At 42.2% G+C, this 12262-nt stretch overlaps 1 protein-coding gene across 1 annotated transcript in view; it reads left to right on the forward strand.

Annotated features, from left to right (window-relative positions):
- The first annotated feature begins 718 nt into the window (after positions 1-718).
- Positions 719-12262, forward strand: part of TRANK1 (tetratricopeptide repeat and ankyrin repeat containing 1) — a 77903-nt gene continuing 66359 nt past the window's right edge. The window contains exons 1-4 of the mRNA XM_008583968.1: positions 719-849; positions 4801-4927; positions 8313-8463; positions 10637-10755. Of these exons, the coding sequence (XP_008582190.1) occupies positions 719-849; positions 4801-4927; positions 8313-8463; positions 10637-10755 (528 nt within the window). The remainder of the gene's footprint in view (positions 850-4800; positions 4928-8312; positions 8464-10636; positions 10756-12262) is intronic.

A 12262-nucleotide genomic window follows, 5' to 3' on the forward strand; every position in this document is an offset into this window, starting at 1 on the left:
GGGATGCAGACAAGTAAACAGTCAATGGCAGTCTCAGGGACAAATACTCTGAGGCTTATTTTATGGTGTTTTAAGAAAGGAAAAGGGCAGGATAGGCAGTGGTTGTCTTGTGTCCTAGCCACTTGCACATAGAGGCTTTCGGAACTGCACCTCCCCATCCCACCACCTAAGAGTGGAAGGACTGTCTACTGAGATTTGCTTATACCAATAGTTGATGTGGTATAATGGTTAGGAGAAGAATCTTAGAATGGGTCAGATCTGGGATCAGAACGAGAAATGCCATCAGCAGATCTTTAGGCAAGTGACTTGAATCTCTTTGAACCTCAGCTTCTTCATCTGAACCATGGGGACAGTGCCTGCTTATGGGCTGTGTAGTGAGTAAATGAGAGAGTTATAATAGTGCCAGTTACAGGAATAATGCTCACTGCCTGCCTGGTAGCACTGTTTCTGCATTGGAGCAGCCTTCAGCAGATCATTAACACCAAATACATGGACTCTTCTGGCCTCCTCTGAGATCAGAAAAGAACTGAGAAAGAAATGGTCTTGTCTGACATCCTGTCTGGTCCCTGGTGATGAGATATGTTACCAGGGTGTGCTCTGAAGGTGGGAGGGGCTGGAACAGACGGACTGCTTCTCCAGACTCTGAGCAATGCAGATGAGAAGGTGAGCCCGCCCTATGTGGGCCTGGCAGACTAGCCTCTCCTCGTCTCCTCACAGGATGGATCCCACAGCTTATGCTGAGCTGTTGAAAGAATCTGGCAACCAGGTTTTTAAGAATGGGAATTTCTCTCTGGCCATCAGAAAGTATGATGAAGCCATCCAGATTCTCCTGCAGTTATACCAGTGGGGGTAAGTGTTTGGATTTTCATCCCACCTTTTCTTTTTTGGTAGATGGGGGTTCTGTTGCTTATGTTTTCTTCTCATTTCTTAATCATACCACTTGTTTCTGTTTCATTCTCCCTCACTTCCTGTTTATCTTCTCTGTATTGTCAGCTCAGAAACTGGACGGAGACTCTGAGTGTGTAATAGGGGAAACGAAAAGTGAAACACAGGACTGTCGATAAACATAAAAAAACTTCCCCTCTGTCTGGCTAAGGGATCAGAGTTCCTGGGATAGCTGAAGTCTCCAAACCTCCTCCTTGTCATTCATTTCATTTTCTTAATTATCCATGCCATTTACTCCCTGGCCACAATGCACACCACCTCTTTCCCTGCCACTTCAGCTTCTAGTAGACCTGTTCTCAAAGATTGCAGTGTCACAACTGGCTTAAATGATTGAGGTTACCACAGAGCTTTTGTTTAGGTAGGTTGTAGCTATCAATACAGTCCATATTAGAACTTAAAACTGAGAAAAAATTTAAATTATATATTTATTTTTAAAAAATCAAGTAAAGCCAGTATACGTTATATTTTATGAAAAATAACTATTTTCCAAACCAAAAAATTTAGTAAGAAGAGTGGCAAATTTTTGCAAATCTCTTTAATGTCTTTCTCAATAAGGCAGCTAGTTGGCTTCTTCTACCTCTGCATCGTCTGTTGCTATATCACATGTCATGTAGCCTCTGGCAAACTCCCCGTAGGCATGTGAGAGATTAAGTGTGAAAAAGGCATAATGCCTTAGTATTATTGTATTCATTTCCTGTTGCCAAAGTAACAAATTACCACAAATGTAGAGGTTTAAACAAATACACATTTATTCTCTTATAGTTCTAAAGTTCAGAAGTCCTAAATGAGTCTAACAGGGCTAAAATCAAGGTGTGTGTTGGCAGGGCTTGCTCTTTGTGGATGCTTTTTGTTCAGGGAGAATCCATTTCCTTGCCTTTTTCAGCTTTGAGTGGCTGCCTCTATTCCTTGGCTTGTGGCCCCTTCTTTCATCTTCAGAGCTCATCATTCCACCCTCTGGTGCTGTCATCACATTGCCTACTCCTCTGCTGCAGTAGTGCCTTCCTCTGTCTCCCTCTCATAAGAACCCTTGTGATTTTATCCTAACCCAGGATAACCTCCCCTTCTCAAGATCTTTAAGTCAATCACATCTACCACATCTTTCATTAATCATAAATTCCTTTTTTCCATGAAAGGTAACATTCAGCTTACCATGACTGTGAAAATATTTTGACCTTGTGGACCACCTGAAATGGTCTTGAGGACCTCTGGAAGTCCCGGATCATTATTTGCTAACAGTTGTCATAGAGACAGCAGAAGTTGGCACCTGGGGAGAGGGGGTGGTGCACACAGCCTAGGCTTGTACTGAGCAACCACATAGAATTAAATTACTGAAACATGCTACCCTTCCTTCCCTCCTAACACCTTGGCATCTACACTCTGGTTGAGTGTAATTGAGTTGAGTTGAGTGTAATTGGTTTGGACCTGTAGTTTCTGTTCTCCCTCATCCTGGTACACATTAGAATTGTGTCAGAGCTGGGTCTAGAGTTCTTCATTCAGGGCAAAACATTCAACTTTCTTAAAGAAGAAGTGTTGTATAGCATTTGGTTGTAGACTGACTCCATACCATGTGGTGCTCAAATCTCAGCTCCACTACTTATTACCTGTCTGGCCACTAATGGGACTTTAGCGTGGACCCTGACATATTGCCTTTCATGGAACCTTCCTGACACTTTTTCCCTTTGCCTACCACCTACTGCTTCCCTTCCTGCACTGCCAGTTAACATAGAGATTCGGGTGCATGTGACTTACTGAGTGAGCGCTCTCAGGAGAAGGTGACTGAGAGGAGCAGGATGGTGTAGGGGACTGCTCCAAGTGGGGAAATGGTGTCTAAACTGGAGCCAAATCCAGCCTGATCCCACAGGGAGCTCTGAAACATGAATTGTACCACAGAGCTGGTCCTACTTTGAGGCAAGGGGGCTAACTTTTTGATTACTATGTCAGTCAGTCATTGGTTGTAGGCTTTCTAATCCCTGGAGGTTGTCCTAGGGAGTGGGGTTATATTAGTGTACTGGGGCTACTGTAACAAAATACCATCAACTGGGTGCCTTAAACAACAGGAATTTATTTCTCACAGTTCTGAAGGCTGCAAAGTCCAATATTAAGTTGCCCCTGTAAGGGCTCTCTTCCTGGCTTGCAGATGGCTGCCTTTTCACTGTGTCCTCATGTGGTGGGGAGGGAGGGAAGGAAGGAGGGAGGAAGAAAGGAAGGTGGGGGGGGAGAGAGAGAGAGAGAAAGAGAAAGAGAGAGAAATAAGCTCTCTAGTGTCTTATAGGGCACTAATTTCATCATGAGGGCCCCACTCTCATGACCTCATTTAAGCATAATAACTTCCCAAAGGCCCCATCTTACTGTCACATTGGGGGTTAGGGTTTTAACATATGGATTTGGGGGTTTCACATTTCAGTCCATAACACAGACATAACTTCCTGGGGAGAGGGCAGCTCTGTTTAGGCTGAGGATAAATCTCTGGAGAATGGGGTGCTGAGAGCCTCTAGCTGCAGCTGACAGTCACTGCAGCCGCGAATGGCTGTAAGGGCCGGGGTGGCTAGGGTGGACACCATGGTATCTGCTACACTTGCAGTCCTGGCTCTTTTACTAATCATCGCTGCCTGCCCCACTGCCTCTTGTGTGCTTCTGGAGCCTCACTCCTTTACCTAGAGGAAGTGATGGTGGTGAAAGGAGCTGGACACACAAAAGACTGAGGATGGGGACAGTAATAGAGATGATTTTTACTTTGCTTTACTTTTGTGCTTATTTGCATCATCTAACTTTTCTGCAGTGATCTGTATTATTTTTGCAATTAAAATATTAAATAAGGGCTGACCCCGTGGCTCACTCGGCAGAGTGTGGCGCTGGGAGCGCAGTGGCGCTCCTGCCACAGGTTCGGATCCTATGTAGGGATGGCCGGTGTGCTCACTGGCTGAGTGCGGTGCGGACGACAGCAAGCCAATGGTTACAATCCCCTTACCGGTCACGAAGAAGAAAAAAAAAATTAAATAAAAAAGAAGTCATACACCTTGCTTTTCTCCCTCATGTGTCTTATATTCCAGTGGCACCTGGACTTCTCTTGACATATTGTGGGATATTTTGCATCTTCCTTCTTTTTCCAACCTAGTTTCTTCACAGCTTTGTAGCTGTATTACCCCTAGACCCAAGCAAGAGAGGCCCCTGCCTGCCATGCTTTAAAGGGCCCCCCTTTGGCTGTGCCCCTTTACACAAGCAGTAGTCTGTGGGACTGGGATTTCATGCACCCACAGCCCTTGCCTCCCCTTTGGTCCATGCTGTGGGTACCAGGACCCTGGAATCCCCTGCCCATAGACCCTGCTCTCAGGGCCTGCACAGGCCTCTTACCCATTGCCTGTTCTTTTGAGAGCTGGCCATGGAGATGGTGTGATCAGGCATTCTGAAAGGCCATTCCTGTGATATAGGTGCTGCATCTGTTCAGCACGAATGTGCATGTGGAGTGCTTCACACCATGTCTGAGCTCTGTAAAGGCTTGGTGGCAACTTTTATCCTGTCCATCCTCAGGACCAGTCACCATTTGCAGCAGTATCTCCAATGGTCTCTAAAAAGTGAAGAGATCTATGGGGATCAGTGGGAAATGGAGCCATGGTGTTGAGAACATTTGTCATTAAAAGGTAGGAGCAAGGATTTGGGAGTGAGGAGGGACAGATGTGTACATTGTAAATACTTAAAGCTTTCTAGAGGCCTATGAGGAACTGATCTAACAGGCATAATTGAGACATTTACTGCTAAATCCCCCTTCCTGATGGCAGCAGCCAGCACCAGAATGTGGCCTTCAAGGATTGTTTTCTGTATTTGCTTTACAGAGCATTGGTTTCTTCTTTCTCACAGGGTTCCCCCGAGGGACTTGGCTGTGCTGTTGTGCAACAAATCCAATGCGTTCTACAGCCTTGGGAAATGGAATGAGGCATTTGTCGCTGCCAAGGAATGTCTCCAGTGGGATCCAACCTATGTGAAGGTATGGGGTGATGGTAGCTGGGGGTGATGACTGCTGCCTCCTTCCTCTTAACCTGTCTGTTTCCCTCTCTACTTTTAAAAATGGACATGCTAGGAGTGCTTCTCCAACTCTCTTTGCACAGACAGAGATGCCCATAGGGCATATGAGCATTATCTGGAGGAGTAAAAACAATGATGAGAAAGTGTCCAAATGTACTTGTAGGAGAGAGGAGAGATTGGTCTGCTGGCGGATGGTGTGCAGTGGAGATACAATGGAAATATGGGGGAGCTCATTCTGTTCTGATGTAGTTACACCAAAACCCTTAACCTGTTCATGTTCTTTGATGTTTGCAAACTTCATTTTAGGGAAGCTTTACTTCAAATGCAAGCTGGGTGGATGACACAATGTTGATTCTTCAGAAAGCACTTTCTTACCGTAGAAATCAGCCCTTTTGGAGGGATCACCTGTAAAGGATCAGGGAAGTTTGAGAGGCCAGTAAGACCGTTTAATGTTAACAGAGGTCAATAAATGATCATTCAATCATTTTCTCAGCTAAAATGCCCTGAGTGCTCACTCTTCAAGGCATCTTTACTATTCTTGGTGCCTCAGACAGGCAAAAGAAGGGGAAGAAGCCATCCCAGCCCTTGAGTAACTTGCACTCAAGCTGGGTAGAGGAATAGCATGCACTTAAATCAGAGACATTAAATTAAATAACAGTTCTGGAGCCATTTGAAGCAACAGACAATCAAGTGTCAAATTAATGGTATAGACAAGTCTCTCTTTATAGAGAGGCTCCATGATAAAGTGGGAAAGCTCAGGCCTTTCTGTCCCATGTTCTGCTGTGTACTGTATGGGTGTATTAGTCCATTTCTGTTGCTTATAATTGAATACCTGAAACTGGGTAATTTATAAAGAAATGGAATTTATTTCTTACAGTTTTGGAGGCTGGGAAGTCCATGGTCTGGGGGCACATCCGGTGAGGGTGGGAACTCTACAAGGTCCAGTGGTGATGCAGAGTATCACATGGTGAGAGAATGGCAAGAGCTCTCTCATGTGCTCTTTATAAAGCCAGCAGTCCATGCCCATAATAACTCATTACTCCATGAATGGATCAATCCATTCATTAAGGCACAGTTCTGATGATCCAATCATTTCTCAAAGGCTCTATCATTCAAATATCATAATTGGATTTCCCACCCTCTTAACACTATTACAGTGGGGATCAAATTTCTAACACATGAACTTTTGGGGGACACATTTGACCCATAGCAATGGGTTTCAGCACTTGGATGAGTTACTTTTCTCTCTTTAAGTCTTAATTTCTTCAGCTATAAAGTGAGATAATGCCTCTGCCTTAAAGTTGCTTTGAGGATTAATGATTACGTTGTTGACACTCAATAAATAGGAGTTTTATGTTATTATGTCTTCAGTGGTCTATATTTTGTGTGTGACTGCTAGAAACAGACGCAATGGGCAGGAGGTGGGGAAGTTTGACCTGTAGATTGCCCCAACCCTGAGAGAGGGATTTTGGTATTTTACATTATAAGTAGGCACTGACTCCTAAACCTCATCTATTGGATGATGGATACTTTAGAATTTATTGGCTAGTTTTGAAAATGGGAGTGCATTCCTGAGAAATTCTTCCCAAAGGCATTTTAGCATGTTCCCATACTCTAACTAGGATAGGATGGGGAGTAGTTAGGTTTGACCACATCCTTGAGGTGTAGCCTGTGGCTTGTCCCAAGCAGCTTAGGGATTCCTAAGTGATGCTACAGGGTTGTTCCTTGAGTGGCCAAACCTGCGGCAGCCCGTGACAGCACAGCAACCAGGGCCTCTCCATTCTTAACCAGAGCTCCTGGGTGTCTCTCTCCTCCTTCACCTCCAGACCCCCTGCCCTGCTGTCTTCTGTAGGGGAGGAAAATTTTTTTTTTCTCTACCCTCTTTTGGTTCAGTGGAGACTGACAAGAGACAGATTAACAGGAGAAAAGCATACAAATTTTATTTGATGTTAACTTTTATGTGACATGGGGACCTTTCTAGAAAAGAAGGGAGGACCCCAAATAGGTGGATAGGTCTGAGAGCTTATATACCATTTTAAACAAAGAGTGATAAATTGTGAACAAGACAAAGGGAAAGGATTTTTAGGCTTCCAGGGACTGCAAACTACTGTGGGAAGGTAAATATATGGGAAAAACTAATGGAAGATAAAAGCTGTCTTAGCAGTGTTTGTGGAGGTCCATCTTGGTGCTAACTTTCCATCTTCTTCAAGGCCATAAAACTTCCCTGAGAGAGGGGATTTATGGTAGTCTTTACTTCTTAGGAGTTTCTGCTTTTAGTCACTTAAAGAAAGCTCTGGGGAGGGAGGCTTTATGCATTTGTTGAATCTCAAATGCCTTTGGCTTAAATTAATCCTATGCCAAAGTGGCGTATTTTGTGGTGGCGTATTCTGATCCTCTTTACTTCTCTTCAAAATAATGAATGAAACTTAAATCTGAGGAAGGCAAAGAAATGGAAGATTCTGTACCAGCTTGCTTTGTTAGGAAAAAAACTAAAACACAAACACATTTTCTCCTCCTTTTTCTGATTGTTATCTGAGGTCTTTAGACTTTCAAATGAAGGTTAAAACAAATGAATAAATAATCAGAGATTTGGTGTTAAGTGGAGTTTTTAAGTGCTTGCTTTTTTACAAAGCCAGGTGGTGAACACCTTCTGTTATCTCAGACAGAAAATTACTTTGGTGAATCCCTGGTGCTGATTCAGATGATCAATATGGGGAAGGCAATATCATCTTATTCCTGCTTGGGAGTCCTATGGTATACGTATAGGCAAAATTAGATCATTTTCCTCTATTAATCATTGCAATTTTCTTCTCTCTACAGAAATTAAAAAAAAAAAATTTTTTTTGCCTTGTATGTATTGTTTATGATGTGGAGCTCAGTACATCGCAATGCTTGTCATTACAATTTTTTTCTTATATACCCAGTGGAAATTGTGTTTACTTTGATTGAAAGGGGCAGGGAACAACTTCTGTGTTTACATGGCAATCTCATTCTTTTCCTGTACACTAGTCATAGGATTTTTTCATTCCTCTCTTCGGGCCTAGGCTGTGATTTGAAGTATAAATAAATAAACCACACATGTCATTGGAACCAGGCCTGCTTCCTTCTCTCTGTGTTAGATGTTGTATAAGTCATAGATTTGAAAGTTATTATTTTCCTGGCAGTTAAAAAATGACAGGAAAAATGTGGCACAGAATATGTATCCAGTGCTTGTTAGAAACCCATATTTACATAGAAGTGAGATTTCTTAAGTTGGATTTCCCCATGTTACCAATCTTGCCTTTTCCTTCTGCAGCAGGTTAGAAGAGATGGGCTGCTTTACAGTTGTGCTTTTTTTCCTGTTGCAGGGATACTACCGAGCTGGCTATTCCTTACTGCGGTTGCTCCAGCCTTATGAAGCCACTCGCATGTTTTTTGAGGGTCTGCAACTTCTGCAGGGCAGCCAAGACCAAGCACAGGTTGCTGATTTCCTTGTTGGGGTCTTCACCACTGTGAGCAGTAAGTTGGAACTGGGAGAAACCTTTTTTTTTTTTTTTTTTTTTCCCCAAAGTCCTTGTTATTTTATTTGAATGGCTCCTGGGAACTCCGACTCCTGGGGAGATAATTCCAGGATGTTTCTTTGTGGCTGATTTATGTAGTTTGAATGGAACTGGTTTGCACATTAGAAAGCATTTTGAGAGCTTTGGTGGCTCATACCTTTGTAAAAACAACTAAGTCCTTTTGTACAAATGATTTAAAACTTCCCAAGTTTTGTTTCAGATCCACATTTTCCACATTGCTGTTCATAGAGTTCCCTATGTGTACTATATATCGTATGTGATTTTTGCTCTTTTCTGTGATTTTCATATGTATTTCTCCAAACTGTTGAGAAAATGTTCTTGTTTGCTATGAAAACAACCTGGAAGGGCCAACAGAGGGTCCTGTGAAAGGTGATAACAGATACTCAATGTCTCTACTGTGATGTTCACTAGCTGGCACAGTAGTTTCAGCAGCTGACCCGTGCACTCAGTCTAGGAGGGACATACAGGGACACCTTTTGCATCACTGTGTTAGATTACTACTCCAGTGATCCGGCCTGTGAGATGGCTTATCAGTGACCTAGGTTAGCAAAACAGGAAACCTATAAAGCACAGTGTAATATGCTCCCTGCCAGTGATGGTGCAGTCTAAAGTCTTACCAATAACCAGGCCATTGTTTTCAAATATTGCAGTTAATCAAATTTAAATTGCACCAATTTAAGATGTGCCATTAATTTATGTTTTGCCAGTGAGAGACAATATTGATTATAAGACATGTCCCAATTTCAGAGATGTTAAAATGTGAAAAATGGCACATGTTAGAATTGCTAAAAAATGGTCTTTGGCTTTCAAAAGTGGGAAAATCACTGCCGACAGTTGATTGAACTGTTATTGATTCAACTCTTCCCATTGCTATTGTGGGAAAACAACTTCTGTGGTCTGTGGATGGAATCCTACAGATTTTGACAAGTTTGACACAGAGGAGTTAGAGAAGTAGCAGGCAGAGGGGAAGGGGTTAGAGTCAGGCACAGCCATGTCCCCTAGCCAGAGAAGTAGAAGCCAAGTCCCTTAGACAGAGAAGTAAAAGGTCTCTAGACAGGTACTGATGGGTCACAGCCTTTTGCCAACAGTGGCCAAAAGTGGCATCCTTTTCCTCCTAACCTAATGGCTTGGCCCATTCCCTGCACTTCCTCACTGTCATTTCTCCGTCTTCTAAAAGTCATGGTTGTGTTAGAAGCCAGGCCAGAGTTCTGAGAATTCCAAACAATTGCTTCTTGGTGACTGCCCTTCAGATAACCTGGACGGTTTCCATTCTGTCCCCACCCTGAAAGGGGACAATTAACAGGACTTCTTAAGGCAATGCATTTGATATTTTTCTACCAAAGTACTCCTTTTTGGATGGTGGATGTATGCCCATTGCCCAATTTCTAAATTTAGAAAGATGTATTTATGGAAATTTTGTATCTTTTCATACAATATATATTTGTTTTGATATTTACTTATTTTTTGAAATTAATAACACTGGAAGAGGTACCATGTTATTCTGACACTTGACTTGTCCCCCTGGACATTCTCTTTGAGAAATGTGTTTGGAGGATCATGAGGTGCAATAGGTTGATGGGCCACTGGGTTAGAAGAATGTGTGTTGACTAAAAGGATTGGTAGATCTGGGTTCCAGTCTTGATTTTTGTCACAAACTAGGTGCATGATATGCTGTGAAACCTTTCTATTATTCATAGCTTCTAATCTGTCAGGTAACAATAATATTTGTCACATTTTTCTTAAAGGATGTGAACTTTGTAACTTCCCTTGAGCCTCCATTTCCTCCTCAGTAAGTGGAGATAATAGGCACTGCCTTAGTGTTTTGTTTGAGGAATTAAATATAAGCAAATATCGCTGGGCTCAGCAAATAGAAAAGCTAAGTGAATGTTAGCTTACATTCTGCCATCTGACTCTTAGGGGATTGGTTTTATGGATGAACTTTAAATAAGTGCCACTTCAATTTTAAAGAACTTTATGCTTTGAAAATGCCTTTCTTTCTGGTATCTTTAATTTACCATTTGTCTATGAGTGGTCTTCATTGCAGGACCTTTTCCCAATTCTTCTAGCCTTTCCCCATATTAAAATTTCTAAACTATGGAAACTTCTTTCAGGTGACTCCATTGTTTTGCAAAGTTTCTTGCCCTGCTTTGATCATATTTTTACTACTGGATTCTCAACAGAAGTCTGGCAGTCTGTAATAGAAAAGTTGGCAAAGAAAGGATTATGGCATGTAAGTAAAAGGAGACTGCTCTCTTATGAGGAAAGTGCACTCTTGGTTAAATGATTTCTTTCTGTGGGCACAGAGGGATTGTAACTAATTATTTGTTTATCTTGATGCCACAATAACTTTTTAACTGGAACATCGTTAAAGATGGAAAGTCATTGAGATAATATTAATCATCCAGTTTCCATACTTTTAAGGTGGGAAAAATACTTAGTTTGTGGCAACCTCACTCCTTGCTCTGTTTGTCCATTATTATCAAAGAAACGTAAAGTCCAGATGCTAATGGTAATGTGGAATGAGGAAAATAAACAATTACATGTTCATCTTCATAATCCTTTTTTATACTGCATTAGCTAATGTGGATCCAGATGACCTATCTGTGGTGCTCAGAAGGATATCTGTGTAATTTTAAAGGACTGCTAACCTTTGGATAGCAGCTAATTGAAGTTGTAGGACCTGAACCCAGGGCCAGGAATCCATGGAATGGAGGAGCAGATGGACTGTGGAGCCTGGGCTTCAGTGTCACACAGATGTATTCATTATGAATCCTCCACTTTCTATTTTGGGCTAATTACTTCCCCTCTGAGTCTCATTTCCTCATTGTTAGTTGCAGCATATAAACCTATTCTTTTAAGGTTTTGGTGAGAATTGGAAATAACAGCCCAAACACCTAATAATAATTTTAGCTCTTTTTGTTGAAGGCTTACAATGTGCCAGGCACTGAGCTAAGGAGTCTTATAATACTTGACGTGTGCTAAGTGCCCAGTGAATAGTAGTTATTGATGATGGCTGTAAGCACTCATGAGAATGGCTGACCAAGGCTGGGAGTTTAGATAGAAAGGGTCTGCTGAGCTTTCTAAAGCTGGGAAGTTCAGAAAAGTCACCAAAAGGAAGGGCAACCTGTTAAGGACTCTAGATCCAGGCAGGTCAAATGACTTCAGAATAGAGAATTGTTAAATTTTTGGCAAGGTCATAGATTCCATTGGAAATCTAATGCAATCTACATGCACAGACAATTATGTGTATAGTTTTAGAGTGTTCATGGGAAACCCCTTAAAGTCCAGCCATGGGCTCCCTGGCAGGCGAGAATTCTACCACTGACCCACCCATGCGATGGGCTCCCTGAAGCTTACCCCCATATTAAAAGGTTGTGGGAGGGCAGACAGCAGGGATGAGGAAAGCAGACTGGACTCTTGGGGAACCAGGAGTCAGAAATCCAGGGCCCTGTTAAAAGACATTTGGGATGTTCTCCCTTTGGATAAGATGGCTTGACTGTGAGATATATGAGGATATTTCTAGCATTATTTTTAAAAAGTTCTGAAATGCTGTGATTCCAAGTGTTAGGGTAGATCTATGAGTAGGACTTTAAGGGGTTTCCCATGAACACTCTAAAACTATACACATAATTGTCTGTGCATGTAGATTGCATTAGATTTCCAATGGAATCTATGACCTTGCCAAAAATTTAACAATTCTCTATTCTGAAGTCATTTGACCTGCCTGGATCTAGAGT

Source organism: Galeopterus variegatus, unplaced genomic scaffold (assembly GCF_000696425.1).
Source record: "Galeopterus variegatus unplaced genomic scaffold, G_variegatus-3.0.2 Scaffold3106, whole genome shotgun sequence".
Classification (NCBI taxonomy): domain Eukaryota; kingdom Metazoa; phylum Chordata; class Mammalia; order Dermoptera; family Cynocephalidae; genus Galeopterus; species Galeopterus variegatus.